The following is an 18,962-nucleotide window of genomic DNA, read 5'->3' as shown; positions in this document are numbered from 1 at the left end:
ATTGTTAAATTCCCCCACTCAATCTACAGATTCAACACAATTCCAAATCACATTCCTAGTAGGTTTTTTTCTATCTCATTTAAAAATGAGACAGAATTTACATACCATAGAATTCATCCTTTTAAATTCTGTGATTCAATGTTTTTTGGTATATTCACAAAGTTTTAACAACCATCACCACTGTCTAATTCCACAAAATTTTCGTCACCGCAGAAAGAAACTTCGTATCCATTAGCAGTCACTCTCCATCCCCACTCAAGACCCAGCCATAAGCAATCACTAATATACTTTCTGTCGCTATGGATTCGCCTTTTAGGGACATTTCATCTAAATGGAATCATACAATATGTGGCCTTACCATTTGACCTCTTTCACTTAGCACAAAGTTTTAAAGTGTCTTCATGTAGCATGAATCAGTACTTCATTTCTTTTTATGGATGAGTAATTTTCCATTGTATGGAGATATGCCACATTTAATTTATCCATTCATCAACTGATGGACATTTGGGTTGTTTTCACTTTCTGGCTATTATGAATTATGTTGCTCTGAACATTCATGTACAAATTTTTGTGTAGATGTATATTTTAATTTCTCATGGATCTATACCTAGGCATGGGATTACTAGGTCATATAGTAACTCTGTGTTTAACTATTTGAGGAATTGCTAGACTTTTCCAAAATAGTTGCACCATTTTACATTCCCACCAGCAACAAGTAGGGTACCAATTTCGCCACATCTTGCCAACGCTTGTCATTGTCTGTTCGTTTATTATAGCCATCCTAATGGGTATGAAGTGGTATCTATTGTTATTTTGATTTGTATTTCCCTAGTGATTAATGATGTTAAGTATCTTGTCTGTGCTGCTTATATCTTTTTTGGAGAAGTGTCTATTCAGATCCTGTGCCCATTTTTTAATTGGGTTATTTGTCTATTTATTATGTTTTAAGAGTTGTTTATGTATTCTGAATACTAGTCCCTTATCAGACATATGATTTCCAAACATTGTCTCCTAATCTGTGGATTGTCTTTTACTTTCTTGATGGTGCCTCTAAAGCGCAAATTAATTTTGATGAAGTCCAATTTATCTATTTTTTTCCTTTGGTTGCTTGTGATTTTGGTGTCAGAAAGCATCACCTAATCCAAGATCAGAAAAAAACTTATTTTTTTTCTAAGAGTTTTATAGTTTTGGCTGTTATATTTATGTCTTTGATCAATTTTAAGTTAATATTTGTATATGGTGTGAGGTAAGAATCAATTGAACAGATTAGAGAATCCAGAAGTAGATCCACACATATATATGGCCAATTGATTTTACACAAAGTTGTAAGGGGAATTCAGTGGAGAGAAGATAGTCTTTTAAACAAATGCTGCTTGAGCATTAAGTATCTATTTGCCAGAAACAGGTGAACTTTGATCTATACCTGGCACCATATACAAAATTAACTCAAAACAGACTGTAGACCTATATGTAAAAACCAAAACTATAAAAAAAATAGGAGAAAAATTTTGTGACATTGTGTTAGGCAAAGTTTTCTTAAATATGAATTTAAAAAGCACAGTTGATAAAAGAAAAAAATTGATGGCTTGTATTTCGTCATTAACAAACGCTTCAAATGACACTGTTCAGAGAATGAAAAGATAAAGCACAATGTGGGAGAAAATATTTGCAAATCACCTAGCTGATAAAATATTTATATGCAGAATAAGGAATTCCATAAAGCCCAGTGGAAAAAGTAGACAAAAGGTTTGAACAGATGCCTCACCAAAGAAGATAGTGTTGTCAAAAAGCACATGTGGGACTTCCCTGGTGGCGCAGTGGATAAGAATCTGCCTGCCAATGCAGGGGACACGGGTTCGATTCCTGGTCCGGGAAGATCCCACATGCCACGGAGCAACTAAACCCGTGCGCCACAACTACTAGAACCCGCAAGCTGCAACTGCTGAGCCTGTGTGCCACAACTACTGAAGCCCGCACACCTAGAGCCCGTGCTTCGCAACAAGAGAAGCCCACGCAACACAATGAAGAGTAGCCCCGACTCGCCACAACTAGAGAAAGCCCGCGCACAGCCAAAAATAAATAAATAAAAATGTAAAGGAAAAAAAGCACGTGTAAATATACTCAACATCAATTGTCATTAGAAAAATGAAGATTAAAACCACAATGAGGTCCCACTATACATGTGTTAAAATGATTAAAATTTAAAAGATGAGCCCATACCAAGTATTGACAAGGATGTGGAGCAAGTAGAACTTTCATACATTGTTTTTGGGAATGAAATAGTCTTGCAATTTCTTAAAAAGCTAAACATACATTTACCATAGGAACCAACCATTCTACATATGAAAACTTGTACATGAGTGATCACATCACTGTTATTTGTAGTAGAGAAAATTGGAAACAATCCAAAATGCCCATCAACAGCTGAATCGATAAACAAATTATAGAATATCCATATAATGAAATCCTACTCAGCAATTAAAAGGAATGAACTATTGATACATAAAAACATGGATGGATTTCAAGATAATGATGCAGCATAAATGAAGCCAAACAAAGCAGTACATACTATTTTTTATATAATATTGTAGAAAATGCAAATTGGTCTACAATTGCAAAATACAGATAAGTGGTTTTCAGGGGACAGGACAGTAGACCTGGATGGACAAGAAGAGATTACAAAAAAGGGCTACAGGGAAACCTTTGGTGGTGGGGGGATACTGATAGATCTGTTCATCATTTTGGTGATGATGGTTTCACACTTGTAGTGATATGTCAGAACTTATCAAATTTTACACTTTAAATCTGCAACAGTTTGTTGTGTATCAATTTTATATCAATAAACACAAAAGTAACAAAAATTAGGGGTTCTGTGTTTAGGGGTGTTCTCCCCCTAAAAAAATGATCCAAAAATTGATCATTTTATTTTATCCACTAGATATAAATTACTATTTGGATTCTGTTACATAATAAAATCATTTACTCAAAATCTTGAATTATTGTGGAGAATAGCACAGAAGTCTTAATTTTTAAACTTTTTTTTTCTTTTCCTAAATTTACTTCAAAGTAGTCTGTTATAGTGGAAAGAAAATGGATATTAGCATAAACAGATACATGTTTGAGTCCAGTCTCTACAGTTTTCTGTATGTGAACTTGGGCAAGTTAATCAATATCTGAATCTATTTACTAAGTAAAATGGAGCTATCTACTTCATAATATTCTTCTGAAAATCAACTGAGATAAAAGGGTTTTCCATAATAATACCTTTCATAGTACCTGCAATTTTCTGAATGATTTAGGGCAAGGTACTCAATTTCCTTGAACATATTTTTTGATCTAAAATAGATATCTATCTCTGGCCTGTCCTATACTACATTTCTAGTTCAACTGGAATTTTGAAAATGGATCATAGAATTAGAACCATATCTGAACAACTACCTCTACTTTAGATCTGTGGAGGAATCTAGATCATAGGCCCTCTGGAGTAATGAGATGCCCTTTTGTGATTTCCATCATGGTTCCCAGCCCATGTGCTTTGGCATCATTGTTAAAGGTTATTGATTTGCTTCTGAATTTTCTTCATCAGCTAATGCTAGAACGATCACTATTACCATGTGAGGGATCTCTGATACTTAAAATATTTGGGAAACACTCTTCATTCAGATCCTTTGGCTAACAATTACACTTTAGTATTTTTTTTAAGAGCCCAATAAAAGAAAAATTATTTTTTTAAACACTGTTGGTTGCCTGGTACACATTGAAACTTTGTAAAGCAACAGTTTATTTTGGAATATGTAGACTTAGATGTGAACCTCTTCAGAGCTTTCTTCAAAACTCATTATTTAAGTACCTGAATTAGTCTCCATGAGTTTAAGTAATTTTTAATGTGTACAACCAAAGTATTTAGAGATATGTAGTATTGTTTCTTTTTATGTATTGAGTTTATTTTTCCTTTTGTAGATGGTGATGCCCAGTCACTTAAGGAGCATCTTATTGATGAATTGGATTACATACTGTTGCCAACTGAGGGCTGGAATAAACTTGTCAGCTGGTACACATTGATGGAAGGTCAGGAACCAATAGCACGGAAGGTACATATTAAGAATAACTGAATAGAAATATTTTTCTTAGTTCACATTTTCTTGTTAATTTCAATGACTTATAAAGCCTCCTCGATTATCTTGGAGAAAAAGACCATCAGAATGTTACTGTACACTAACACACATAGAGGGTTTACTATATGCTGGCCACTGTTATAAGCACATCATATACGTTATTAACTAGTTTAATCCTCATAAAAAATTCTCTGAGGTAAGTATTATCCCCATTTTATAGATGAGGAGATGAGGACAGAGGTAGAGAGGTGCAGGGTCTTTTAGAAAGCCACATGAGTTTACATACTTAAGTAGCCTGACTCTGACTTTTTTTTCTGATTAAAAAAAAAATTTTTTTTTAAATAATGAAGAAACTAAAAATAGAAGAAATATTTTACAGCATACAATTTTCTTAAAACTTGAAAATGCAGGTATTTTTCTTATCCTTATTTTAAGTTTTACAGTTACAGTCTAGAAAAATTAAAAATGACCCACTTTCTTTATTTTTTGGTTAACTAAAAATTCATTTATGGAAGTATCAGTATCACCATAGTAGAATAATACCAACTGCTTAAAGTAGATCTGTCAGCCTTACACAAGTATTTGATAGTGTATTTGGATGGAGCAGAATTATTTATCTGATTTTTTTCTACATAAAAACGATTAAAAAGCCGAATTATGTAACACAAGGGTATAAACCTCTGATAGACCAAACCATATTTGGATTTATTTGGAACTGATGCTACAAAGTTAATATATTAACAGTTTGTATTTGTGTATCTATGGTTTAGGTATAGAATTGAATTTCGTTTTCTAAGTAGAATGTGAATGTGCCTTTGATTTAGTTTAGTGTAGTTTAATTCTGTTCCTTAATTTCACTCAGTCTTATAGCCATTTCAAAGTTAAGATTCATATCTTCTAGGAATGCTAGCCATAAATTATATATATTTATATATATATGTAATGACCTATCATTTTTATCTATAATTGCTGGAGAATTGAGTGTTTTGACTATTTGAAGGATAAACTACTCAGCTGTAAAACTATGTAGAAGAAGACCTTCATTCCTGGGATAAAGGAAAATCTGTAATATGTCTGGAATATCTTCAAATGTGTTAAACTGTATTAATTCAACCTTAATGACATACTTTTTTTTTTCTTAATAAATGTAGCATATCATATAGTATAGTAAACAGGTCAACTGACAACTCCATTGGCATTTCTTCTTGAAAGAGGGCTTACTGGCATTTCTTGAAATCTGTGTCTGATAAGCAAGTTAAAGAAGATAAAGAATCATGAAGACTTCATACAGGGAGAAAGAAAAAAAGTTTAAGAAGTCTGTTAGGAGGCTATATATTTATTTTTAATAAGGTAGTTGGAATTCACTCAACTTGTAAAATAATTTTCAAACTTTAGTGTGTATAAAATTACCTAGAGTACTTATTAAAATGTGTCTTCCTCCAAAATTAAATCAGTAAGTCTGGGAATTTCCATTTTTGCTATGCTTCTGATGCCAGTGAACTCAAAGAACAGACTCTTATGCCAGTGGAAGTTACTTAAAAGAATAGACTGGTCTTTTAGAGTCTGAAGCCCAGCTTTGAATTTTACTTATCTCTGATTGCATTGAGGAATCTGGAATTGGTAATGCTACTACTGTCATGTAGAAACAAAGTTAACCATCTTCCTGGACCTCAAATCATCACTAAACTGTCTCACTTAAAATGTCAAACGTTCAATTTAAAACAAAAACAAAACAGGTGAATGAGGAGGAAGTACAATGGGACCAAAATCCAAGAGAAACTATAGGTAATAGAAACAGACACGTGAGGAATCCAGATAATGGAATTATCAGACAGAAACCTTAAAACCCTGTGCTTCTTATGTTCAAAAAAATAAAAGATAGTTGAAAAGAAGAACCAAATATAATTCTAAAACTGAACAATAATATGAAAATATTAAGTATTAAGGACATATTATTTGAGTGAAATACTAGACTAAAAAGAAGGAGAGAATGTGTAAACTAAATGATAACATCAATAGAAAATATATTGACCAAAGCTTAAAGACACTGAAGAATGGAAAATAAAGAAAAAAGCAGACGGGCACATGGAATACAGTGAATAAGTTTAACATACATTTAAGTGGACTCCTCAAAGGAAAGGAAAGACAGAATGGGGTAGAAGTAATACTGGAAGTAATAGCTGAGACTTTTCCAAAAATGGTGAAAGGTATCATGCTACCCATTAAAGAAATGCTGTGAATCCCAAGCTGAAAAAAATGCAAACAAAACCATACGCAATAAAACTGTTGAGAAACAGAAGATATTCCTGATAGTAGTCAGAAAAAAAGATACATTACCTTCAAAGTAAGGGTAAGACAACGAAGTGATTTCTCAAGAGTAATGAATGCCAAGAAAATAATAGTGTATCTTCAACATGCTGAAAGAAAATAACTGCTAACCTTGAATTCTATGACCAAGGAAAGGATCCTTCAGAATAATGGTGACAAAAGCTGTTTTCAGATAAACAAATTGATAGGATTTGTTACCAGCAGACTTGCACTAAAGGAAATACAAAACAGTCTTCAGAATGAAAAATTACTCCATATGGAATCTTGGAGACACAGGAAAAAATGTTGGCTGACAAAAGCACATACTGTGAATAGATGTTAAGGCGGGCTGTTTAAAATAGTAATAATTCCTTATGAGGGTGAAAATATGTATAAAATTAAAGTGCATAACAATAGTAGTATATAAGTTAAGATAGGTGCCCCCAAGACAACCCCCATTATCTCCACCTCCTCATATCCACAGCCTTGGATAGTCCTCATCCACATTGTACCAGGGTCTTGGTATTGTACTGGTCTTTGTGGCCAGTGACATATAGCAGAAGTCATGGTAAAGTATATCACTTTCAAGATTAAGTTTTAGGTCAAAAGGATAAACTTACAGTTTTAAAGTAAATAAGTTATGGGGATGTATTTGTACAGCATGGTGACTATAGTTAAAAATATTATATTGCATATTTGAAAATTGCTAAGAGTTCTAGAAGATCTTAAAAGTTTTCATCACAGGAAAAAAAAGTGTAACTATGTAGGGTGATGGATGTTAACTAGACTTAACTGTGGTGATCATTTCACCATATATACAAATATTGAATAGTTGTGTTATACACCTGAAACTACTGTAATGTTATATGTCAGTTGTACCTCATTTAAAAAGAAAAGATTAGATTATAAAAGACACCTTGGCTTACATCTTGGGTGCACACGCCCTCTTGCTCTCTCTCATTTCTCAGTCTGGGAAATTCAACTGCACATTCAGGCAGCCTATGGAGGGGCTCACATGTTAAGGAATTGAGATCTCTGGCCAATAGAGAGGAATGGAGGCCTGCTAACAGCGATGTGAGTGAGCTTGGAAGTGAATCCTACAGTCTCATTTGAGCTTCCAGATAATTGAAGTCCCAGTCCACAGCTTGACAACAACCTCGTGAGAGACCCCACGCCAGAACAGCCCAGCTAAACTGCTCCAGATTCTTGACCCTCAGAAACTATGTGAGATAATGTTTGCTTTGTTAAGCTGATAAACTTGGGGTAATTTATTATGCAGTAGTAGGTAGCTAATACTGATTTTGGTTCCTGGAAGTTGCATGCAACCGTAACAAAAACTTGAGATGTGGTGGTGGCTTTGGAACTGGGCAGTGGATAGAACCTGTAAGAACTTTAAGAGTATTAATGAAAGCATAAAGTGCCTTGAATAAATTGGTAGTAGAATTTTAGACTTTGAGGAGGCTGCCAGTGAGATCTTAAAGGAAGGTGAGGAAAATCTTACTGGAACCCAGTGATTTTTGTTATAAGGTGGCAGAAAGTTTAACAACGTGTCAATCTGCAGTAAACTGAAAGATAAAAAATATATTTATGAACTAAACGATCTGCCAAAATGTTGAAAGAACTGCTGGGTTTCTTCTTGTGCTGCCTTTAGTCAGATATGAGAAAAGAGAAGCTAAAGAAAGGACTGTTAAATAAAAAAGAGCCAAGACTTGCTAGTTTTGAAAATTAGCCTCTCCAGATGACAAACAACACTAAAACTAAGAAATATTTCCAAGCAAAGATCAAACTCAAGGCACTCTCAAGAAAGCATGGTCTAAAGTTGAAGCCAAGGTTGTGACTGTAAAATTTCTTTGTTAAGACCTCAGAAAAGTTGAAGGTGGTGCCTCACAATACTCTTCAGAAAAAAGGGCCCTTTAAAGGATTTCAGGGTGTACTTTATATCACCTTTCAATATGTGGCTTCTAGGAACAGTAGGGCTTCTAGGAAGCTTTAGGGCAATGTCCCTGAGCCTTCTCAGTATAAACCCAAGGTAGAAAGGACTTAGCTAGAGGACATTTGTGGTTGTGACTTTTGCCTACTGGGTTGAACTCCAGTGAGATCCACTGGAGACGCACAGTGTTTTCAAGAACCACTGCCATCTTGGACTGCAGAGACATTATAAAATTAAAGAGGCCTTTGCCCTTGCAGACTGCTACAAGCAGGAATCAGACTAAGAATTTACTCAACTGCAAACATGTGCTAACTTTCATGAAAAAAAGGATGACTCAGAAAACAGAAGCAAATGTTATGAAGAGTCATTTTCATGTCAAGGCAAAAGTGAGCCCTAACCAAGGAACTTTCAGTATTTATCTTTTAGTTCACAGGCCTATAGTCAAGAGGAACTATACTCGAGATACTTAAGGAACTATGCCCAAGGATCCTCATCTGTACCTTAGTCAGATATAGATGACAAGTTTCTGAACTTTGAGTTGATGCTGTAATGGGATGAGACGAGTGGGGGCCTTTGCGGGGGGTGGAGTGTAGTTTGCATGTTGATGGGAGGGTCTGTGACTTATTGGGTACCAGAGGTTGGACTGTGGTAGACAACCTCACAGATGCTCCCAAGTTATCGCCATCTCCTGTTATTCACACTCTTATGTAATCTACATCATACCAGAATTGGTCTGTGTGACCAGTAAAATATGGCAGAAGTGATAGTATGTTGTTTCTGAGTTTGTAAAAGATACTGGAGTGCTCTCTGGCTCTCTCTTGGATCAGTCACTCTGAGTGAAGCCATATGCCATGCAGGCAGCCTATGGAAAGACTCACATGATGAGGAACTAAAAGTCTCTGCCAACAGCTGGAGAGGAACGGAGGCCTGCCAACAACACATGAATGAGCTTGGAAGCAGATTTGAACAACATGATTAACCACCATGACCTAATTGACATGCGTTGCACTTAGTGCAGAATACAAAATTTTTTTAAGTGAAATTTTTACCAAAGTTAACCACATGCTGGGCCATCAAGCAAATTCCAATATATTTCTAATGATAGAAATTATTCAGTGTATTTTCTGTCCTCAGGGGAATTTAGAAGTCTGTAACAGAAAGACAACTAGATCTCTCAGCTACCTAGAAATGGAACAATATACTTCTAAGTAATCCTTAGGTGAAAGAAGATATAAAAAGTAAAATTAGACATATTTTGAACTGAATAATAATGATACATCATAAAAGAATGACTAAAGTCATTCTTAGAAGGAACTTTATAGCTTAAATGTAAATACTGGAAAAGAAGACTGTTCTCAAGAAGAGAAGAAAAGGAAATTAAGCCTAAACAAGAAATAATAATATGAAGTAGACATTAATAAAATAGAAAAAAAATTTTGCATTAAATGAACAAAGTTGACTCATTATAAAGAACACTGAAATAGATCAGTAAAATAAAGATGAGTCCTGGCAAGACTGATCAAGAATAAAAGGAAAATAAGCCCAAATCACCTATATTAGGAATGAAAAAGGGGACATCATAGCAGAGTCTAAAGACTTTTTTAAAAGATTAATTTTGAATAATTTTATGCAATTTAAAAATTTAGGTGAAGTGGACAGATTTCTAGAAAAATATAACAGTGTTGAAATAAGAAATAGAAAATCTCAATTGCCCTGTCTGAATAAAGAAATTAAATCATTAAATAAAAATCTTTTCACAAAGAAAACTGTAGCTCCAGAAGGCATCACCAGTAAATATTCAACCAAATATTTAATAGCACAATACCAAGTAATTTAATTACACAATATTAGCAAGCCAAACCCAGCAGTATGCAAAAAGGGAGTTAAAAAATGACCAGGCTGGATTTTTTTCAAATGCAATTTTGATTTTACTTTGAAAATCACTTATAATTTTCGTATTATCTGAGTAAAGTAGAAAAACCATCTCAGTAGATGCAGAAAAAGCATTTGATAAAACTCAATATCTATGTATGATTTTTTTAAGAAAAGCTAGAAATAGAAACCTATTTCAGACATACTTATTGGTAAAATATTCAAAGCTCTTCCTCTCCGATCAGGGACAAGACAAGGATAACTATATTAGAGGTCTTACTTAGCCAGTGTGGTAATGCAGGGAAAAGAACTCAAAGAATAAGGATTGAAAATAAATAAAATTGTAATGTTCTAGAAGACGTGATTTTATATGTTGAAAATTCCAAAAGTTGTACTAACAAACCATTAAAATCAATAATTAAGTTTCACAAGGTGGTTGGATATAAGGTAAATATAGAAAAACCAATTATTTATCAGCAACAAATAAAGTTGAATTTTAAAATAATGTTTACAACAGATCGAAGTATGTAGAAATAAACCTTACAAAATTACTTCCCTACAATGAAAATTATGAAACATTACTGAGCAAAATTAAAGAAGACCTAATGAGTTAATGGTCAGGGGGTCACCAAACTTTTTCCGTAAAAAGCCAGATCGCAAATATTTTCAGCTTTGTGGGCCAAAATGGTCACTGTGGAACTACTCATCTCTGCTGTTTTGGGTGCAAAAACAGCCATAGGTGACACATAAATGAATGGGAATAACAGTATTCCAATAAAATGTTATTTACAAAAATAGATGATGAGCGAGATTTAGCCTATGGATCATAGTTAGCCCACTCCTGATCTAGGTGCTGGTTAATTAATGTCTACCAACATCATAAAAAGAGGGGCAACTAGATATTATTTGCATCTTGTTTAGAATATATCTCACAATCCCTATGAAGTAGTCTTACAAAAAATTGCAAGAATAAAAAGATTGATGGTGAACTTTTCAGTTAAAATACACTTGAGACTTATCAGTCATTTGCAGTGTATGGGCTTTATTTGGATCTATATTAAAAATGATTTTAATTTTAATTAATTTAATTTTAACGTAATGAATATTTGATATTAAGGGATTACTTTTAATATTTTAGGTGTGATAATGTTTTTATGGTTATGTTTGAGTCCTTGTTTCTGAAGAAATATATCTTGAAATATTTGTATAGAATATCACAAGTAGGATTTGTTTGTTATACGTTAACACCTGTGATTTCATAGTTGTGTTATACTTCTCTACTAGTCTCTCTGTCTTTACCACTGAGTGTTCTCACCCTGACTCCAGGGACTGGGTCTAATTCACCTGTGTATTTCTAGCACTAAGCATAGATGCTCAGTAAGTGCTGCCAAATTGAATGTAGCTAACTCCTCAAAAATAGTAAATGTGTCTATTAGGCCCAGTGTTACCAAATTGTTTTGAAGTACTAGATTTCTTTAGAAATTACTTTCTGTTTCCAAGGGGGGAGAAGTCATATGCCGATATAAAGAGTAGACTATGTTAGGTTTATCAGGTATATTTCATAGCTTTAGTCAAAATGCTCTCTAATATTCACATCAAAATGAACAAATGGAAATTATATTTATTTTAATTTAGCATAAACTTATATTTCCCTAACTAACTTAGTAAAAAAACTTGACCTTCATTGTGGCCATGAATTAATAGAATCCAAGCACAGATTTCAACAACATTATAATTCAATTAGGAAAAAAACACTTTAGCTGTCACCTCTAATTCTGAAACATAACTGTTATTTCTGAATATTCACCTTCCTGTCTTATTTCAAATGTATATCTTAATGGTTATAATAACTAGGTAAATCTTTGTATCCTGTTTTTTCTAAGCCTGTTTCTTCCTGTTACAGTCTTAATAGCCATCATTTTAAATGATTATTTTCAACACAAACATTTTTAATGAAGGTAGGATACTTTATATAAACAAATATAAAGGAGATGCTATATATGAACAAGTAATATACATATGATTATGACACTAATACATAAATATGCTAATTATTTTTCTCTGCTGTGATGCTGTTGTATTCAAGCTTTAATCATTCATACAGTGTGGTTCTTTCAAATAAAAATTGTTTGAGGACAAACTCATATCTTCCTTAAAAGAACTGCTTTTTAATACACTACTTTTGGAAACAGTAAAATATCTTATAAATACAGTAGTAGTATTCTGAGTAATGTTAATGAGGGTTTTAGCAATGTAAGATACTGTTGGACAAAAGAAGAAAAATGAGAAATATTCTGAATCCCAAAGAAGAGTGGTTTTTGAAATCCTGATTTTTTTAAAATTTTATTTTATTGGAGTATAGTTGATTTACAGTGTTGTGTTAGTTTTGGGTGTACATTAAAGTGATTCAGTTATACCTATACATATATCCATTCTTTTTTAGATTCTTTTCTCATATAGGTTATCACAGAATATTGAGTAGAGTGCCCTTGTTTTAGGTCCTTGTTGGTTATCTGTCTTACATACAATAGTGAACTGATGTTTTGTTTTCATTGTTGCCAGTGAGTTTCTGACAGTTAAATCACCAGATTCTTTCCAGGAAAATATCTATTAGTTTTATGAAGATTCTCATTTTTTAAAAAACTATGCTTACTTAGAAAATATATACCTCAATATAAATCATAATGAGGGATTTTCTTATTTTTTGTTATTTTATCCTGTTTCTTTATCCCATTACCCGCTGTATTGTTAGTCATTCCCCCCCCCACCCGCCCCCCAGCCAATAAAATGAGGCCTGTAGTTACCTCAGTTTTGGCAACCTACCGATGATTAGTAACTAACTTGATATACTATTATTTTAGGATTCTTACTCACATATTGAGTCCCAGAGCAGAAATTTCTGATTAATAAGAATATTTGATTCCTAGCTTTACAGCTTCAGGTAATCTTAGAAATGATGTAATATCCTTTGCTTCCTTCGTAACTTCAAATAAGCATAAAGCAAAATCCTTCAAATAAAGTATAAAACAAATTTAATTAGTTCAGGGTTAAACAGTTGTATATTAGTTTGTAAAATGAGTTAAGTTAATTAACAGGGGAAGTGCTTGCTGTTGCTTGTTTTAGAAATGTGAATGTAACAAGTATAATGAGGAGAATATATGTGACAAAAGTATCATAAAAATTAGCATTGGATTGGATATTTTAAATACTAGACAAACTACATTTGAACTTTTTGAGCTAAAACAATTCCCTGCAAGTGAAAGACAAATTATGAGTCCCTTATTGAATTGATGCAAAGCGTGTGAGTACAACAGTCATTTGGAGCCTCCCTTTTGCCATATTTGTCTAATGTATCACATATCAGGCCGATTACTATTTTCAGAAACAGTGTTCATGGCTGAAATCCTACAGTTAACCTTTAGAAGATCAAAAGGAAATATACTTGTTAATAAGGTGACCCTAATATATACATATTTTCTCTTTTTCTGCCTTATTGCTTGCATGTTTAGCAGCTTTTTTTTTTTTTTCTTCATTTGTTGCATAGAATTACTGAGTATGCATTTAAAGGTCAAACAAAGTCATCTTAGGATGGAAAACTAACATATCAGTTACAGGGCATAGCTGGATATTTTGGCAACAGTAATTTGTAGTATTGTTTTAAAAGATTTATTGTAACGTACAGAGTGATATTATAGCTGTTGCTAACAGAAATTGTATAAAACTTACAATTTTTAAAGGTTTTCTGCTTGAGATCAAGTACTAAAAGCTAAAAGTATGTCTATATCTTTAATCAGAGCTGTATTTACACTTTGCATTCACTTTCTCATCATAAATACTAAATGTATTCATTATTTATAGTATACCAAATTATCTTCATAGAGTAGTAGAATGCCTTTCTAAACTGTCTGTTAATGTTTGTGTCATGATTATTCATATTCTGTTAAATATTAAAATTTCCAAAAATGTTCCTTTCTTTTTCAGCTATCCAATATCTATTATTTTATACTGATGGGTTTTAATAGTTACTAGTTTTTCACTGGAGATCTGTAGTTTTTTTCTAAAGCCTCTTTAGAGAAATGTATTGTTATTCAAAACAGTGAAATATATCAAGCTATAGCTGATACCAATTTGTTTTGTTTTTTAGGTGGTTGAACAGGGTATGTTTGTAAAGCACTGCAAAGTAGAAGTATATCTCACAGAATTGAAGCTCTGTGAAAATGGAAACATGAACAATGTTGTAACTCGAAGATTTAGCAAAGCTGACACAATAGGTAATGCAAGATCCTGTTTCTTTGTTAAACCATTACTATTAGAAATTTATTTAAAATTCTATTTGTTATATGCTATTAAGATGATAACCATTTTAAGGGTTTATCCTTAGACATTACAGATTTCCAAGCATCATACAATATGTCTTAGCTTAGAGTTGAATTATTTATCATTTCTAGGTCTACTTTACATTATTAAATGAGTTTAATATTTGTGCCATTTTACTTTTTTAAAAAAATCAAATAATTGTTTTAATTTAGCATTTGAAAATACATATCATGTTTGTAACATGACTATAAATTGAAGTAGAACTTTAAATAAAAACTTGCTTAGGTAAAACTTTGTCAGGTAATGTAATATATATATCAACAATAATAATAATAATTTACCATTCTTAGCATGGAAAATGACCATTTATTTTCTTTTTTCTCACAGTTTATTCTTTGGACTCTATAAATACAAAATTAAGTAGCTACTTACAGCAGCGGGCTTAGCATTAATATGACTCATTGATTTTTTTTTTTAAATAATGAGTAGGTTACAGAATTATATATCAAATATAAGTGTGCCTAACTCCTTCTATGTATTTATATATCTTTATATATTTGCATATCTACACATATAAATGTATATTAAAATACATGTAAATTTATAATTCTGTTTAAAAGCCACATGTTAATTTAAGATCAAGAATGTATTGAATAACAAAATAAAACTCATAGATTCAGAGAACAGATTGGTGGCTGCCAGATGGGAGGGGCTTGGGGGTTGGGTGAAATTGGGGGAAGGGGATTAAGAGGTATAAACTTCCAGTAAGTCATGAGGATATAATGTACAGCATGGTGACTACAGTCAATAATATTGAATTGCAAATTTGAAAGTTGCTAAGAAAGTAAATCTTAAAAGTTCTCATCACAAGGAAAAAGTTTTTCTAACTTTGTATGGTGACAGATGGTCCCTTATTGTGATCACTTAGTGATGTATACAAATGTTGAACCATTCTGTCATACACCTAAAACTAATATAATTTTGTATGTCAGTTATACTTCAATTTAAAAAAAGACCATATTGAATAAAATGTTTTTTAAATAAATGATTATGCATTTAATAACAGAATTGCAGTACTTTTTGATAAGACACAACTCAAAATAAAAATTATAAAAGGTTGTTATTTTCAAATAAAGTTTTTGGAACAGAAGATTAATGGCAATAACATTGATCTTGTTGGAAAGTGTAAATGGACACTGGAGAAAGACATAACACTTAATGTAGAACTTAGAAAGAAAGAAAGATTAGAAAATTTATGAATTATAGCACCGTATAGCTTTTCTTGTTGGAACCAGTCATTAAGTACACTTTATTAAAAGTAAATAAAAATATTTCTGAATTTCTTAAGTACATTTGACTTTCACCACATAGGCATTTCACTGCAGGAAAATACTTTTAACTCATAATTTTCATGAAATAGTACCATTCTTCAATTCCTAATGCTTGGTTAATCCTAATGTTTTTGCCAAACATTATGTATGGATTTTTTATTTTCCCTCTCTTTATTTACCTAGAACATTTGTAAGTTGAGATGCAATTTCAATAAACTCATACAGTCATCTTTCTAAAATGAATGCTTAAAATGTTAGGAACTCCATATAAATGTCATTTTATTACATTATTATGGATAAAGTACTTAACTCTTGCAGTTCTAGATTTTGGGAACATATTCAGGAAAGTAAAACATTTCTATATCCTAAGAACTGAAAGTTTTAAATGTATAAAATTACATTAACCATATTAAAATGTACACAATAAGAATCTTTAAGAATCTGTAAGTCTGTCCAACAAAGATGACCTATTAAAATTAATTCAGAGACTAACTTCTGAAATGTTCAGCCAATTGGAATATAAATAAGCTACCTCTTAAATGCTTGATGTAGATAATATTTTCTAGTTATTTTAAAGTTTGGTATTTTCTAGTTAAAGTTTGGTATTAAACTTTTGGTATTAAAGTTTCTTTGTTTCTTACCTCATTTTTATAGGAAAATTATATATATATATAAATTGTATGAGACAATAAGAAACTTATTTTAGAACATTGGTTCACTGAAAAATATTTTAAAACTCATATGAAGATCTAAGGTTTAATTTCTGAACTCAAAACAAGCATTTTGGAGTTTTTACATTAAGTACTAGGTAATAATTATCAAGGAGATGATTTGTAAAGAATCTCTGCTTCAAAAAGTTTATGATTTACATAGATGTTAATTAGCATAGTTTAAATTTACTAATACTTTAAAATGCTACATACATTGGCTATATGCCTTAAAATTGTATATGAATAAATTTTTTCATATAGCTAACATTTCTTATTAGAACAGTGTTTTCAAACTGTGTTGTCTATACTTTCGTGGTCATTAAACAGTTTGTGGAGTAAAGAGAATGGAATGGAAAATATCAGAATAGAAAATATCAACATATATGTGTATAGTGGGTCACAATTCCTTACTGTAGTTTTAAAAGTTTGAAAATCTATATTAGAGCAAGTTTGCTTTCTAAGCAAAAATTTTTGCAAAAATTAAGTCAGGAATTTTAGAAACTTCATGGTCATGGTTATAATAGTTAGCAGTTATTGAATACTTACTATGCTTTAGGTACTTTCCAGGAAATTTCTTATTTAAACCTCAACATTACTGTACCCTCATCTTAAAAGTGATAAAGCCTAGGCTAAGAAAGGTTAAGTAACCTACATAGGTTCACCCTGGTACCAAGTGATAGAGCCAGTATTTTAACTCCTTAACCCGGCCTCTTATACCAGAGTCTCACTTCTTATTTTGCTGCCTTATACAATCTGTGCAAATGTTAATTGGGTTGATTTTGTGTTTCTTTAGGAAGTGAGTTTTGAAACAAAGAATTTGATAAGAAAGGAAATACGAGATGTATATTTTTCCCTGTGTGTTTTTTCAATCTTGATTAAAAAGGATCAAAATAGCTATGTACATGAAATATAGTATACAAATTCTGTAAACGGAATTAAGAAATATAAGCACCTGTTTTCTGTTTTTACCAAATTAATAAAATGTTCCATTTTCAGCTAGTAATGCCTACATTGATTTATAATAAAAATGATAGTAGCCATAGGTAGGATCTAAATAATTTACCATGTTCAGAGCCAAAATAGTTTGCCATTTTAATATTTTTCTGCCTAAATTGATATATTTGGGTATTGAACATGCATCAGTAAGAAAGATAAAACTTGTTTTTATTTTTTCTTTACAGATACCACTGAAAAATAATTTTATTATAAAATTTGAAAAATGCTTTATGTTTATAAAATTTATTAATAGAACTGCTTAACTTTCTTATTAAATGTTCCTACTAGAAATGTTTGTCACAATAATTTTATTTCTATTATCTGTGTTAATTTTTTTTATCTCTTTATGCTTTTCATTAACTGCCTAATAGAGTTGGATTAATATACGGAAAAATATGCACATGTTCTCAATACCTTGACATTCTCAACTCCAGTGATCTTGATCTGCATCCAGCCTCAACCACCGGTTCCCATAGATATACCCTAGGCTGTCATTATCTACAGCTGCACTTGCCAAATTTCAGTTTAAGCAAACTGCTTTCTGGCTACCACTTCCTCTGCTCCCGTTCTCTCTTGAACCCACTACATCAGACCAACCACTTCCTTGGTTCTGCTTCTGTGATGGTCTCTAATTACTTCTACATTGATACATCCAGTGGCCAAAGTCTTCCATTTCTTAACATGCCAGCAAAAATTAACATACTTATTCACTTTTCCATCTAGAAATATTTTCTCTTCATATGGCTGCCAGGGCACAAGTTCTCACTGGCTGCATCTTCTCAGAGTCCTTTGTAAGATCCTCTTCATATTTCTGACCTCAGAACATCAGTGTGATATGCTCAGTCCTTGGATCTTCTTTCTTTTCCTTGGTGATTTCCTCTAGTCCCCTGGCTTTAAATACTTTCTGTATATTTATGTCTTATATCTCCTACCCAAACTCTCCCTTAATTCCAGTTTCAACCATTCCATATCTTCACATGTGTCTGATGAGAATCTAAAGATAACATATATGAAACTAAACTCTCTCCCTTCCCCCTAAAACCTACTACTCTGTCATTTTTCCTCATCTGAGTAATCATCACTTGCACTCTTCTAATTGCTCAGGCCAGAACCCTTGGTATTATTCTGATTCTCTTGTATTTCTCACCCTGCATATAATTTAGCAACATATCTTCTAAGCAGTGCCTTCAGAATCTATTCCCAGTCTGACCACTTAACATTGCTTCCACTGTTACCACCTTGGTTTGGATTTCTGTAGTAGCCTAGTCTCTCACCCTTGACATCCTGCAGTTTGTTTTCACTAGCAGCAAAAGTGAACATTTAAAGTGTCAATTGGATCATACCACTTCTCTGCTCAAAACTCCTAAATGACTTCCCTTCTTAA

The 18,962-nt window shown here is 32.3% G+C and overlaps 1 protein-coding gene across 5 annotated transcripts in view; it reads left to right on the top strand.

The window, feature by feature from the left end:
* Positions 1–18,962, top strand: part of USP15 (ubiquitin specific peptidase 15) — a 117,606-nt gene that overhangs the window by 24,028 nt on the left and 74,616 nt on the right. For all 5 annotated transcript variants that reach the window (XR_009702642.1, XM_061206271.1, XM_061206270.1 and 2 more), the window contains exons 3-4: positions 3,961–4,091; positions 14,369–14,495. Coding sequence is in view for 4 of the 5 variants with exons in the window: in XM_061206271.1 (XP_061062254.1) it covers positions 3,961–4,091; positions 14,369–14,495 (258 nt within the window). In the remaining variant the exon portion in view is untranslated. The remainder of the gene's footprint in view (positions 1–3,960; positions 4,092–14,368; positions 14,496–18,962) is intronic.

This window comes from Eubalaena glacialis, chromosome 11 (assembly GCF_028564815.1).
Source record: "Eubalaena glacialis isolate mEubGla1 chromosome 11, mEubGla1.1.hap2.+ XY, whole genome shotgun sequence".
Taxonomy (NCBI): domain Eukaryota; kingdom Metazoa; phylum Chordata; class Mammalia; order Artiodactyla; family Balaenidae; genus Eubalaena; species Eubalaena glacialis.
This window is presented reverse-complemented; position numbering and strand designations above follow the sequence as displayed.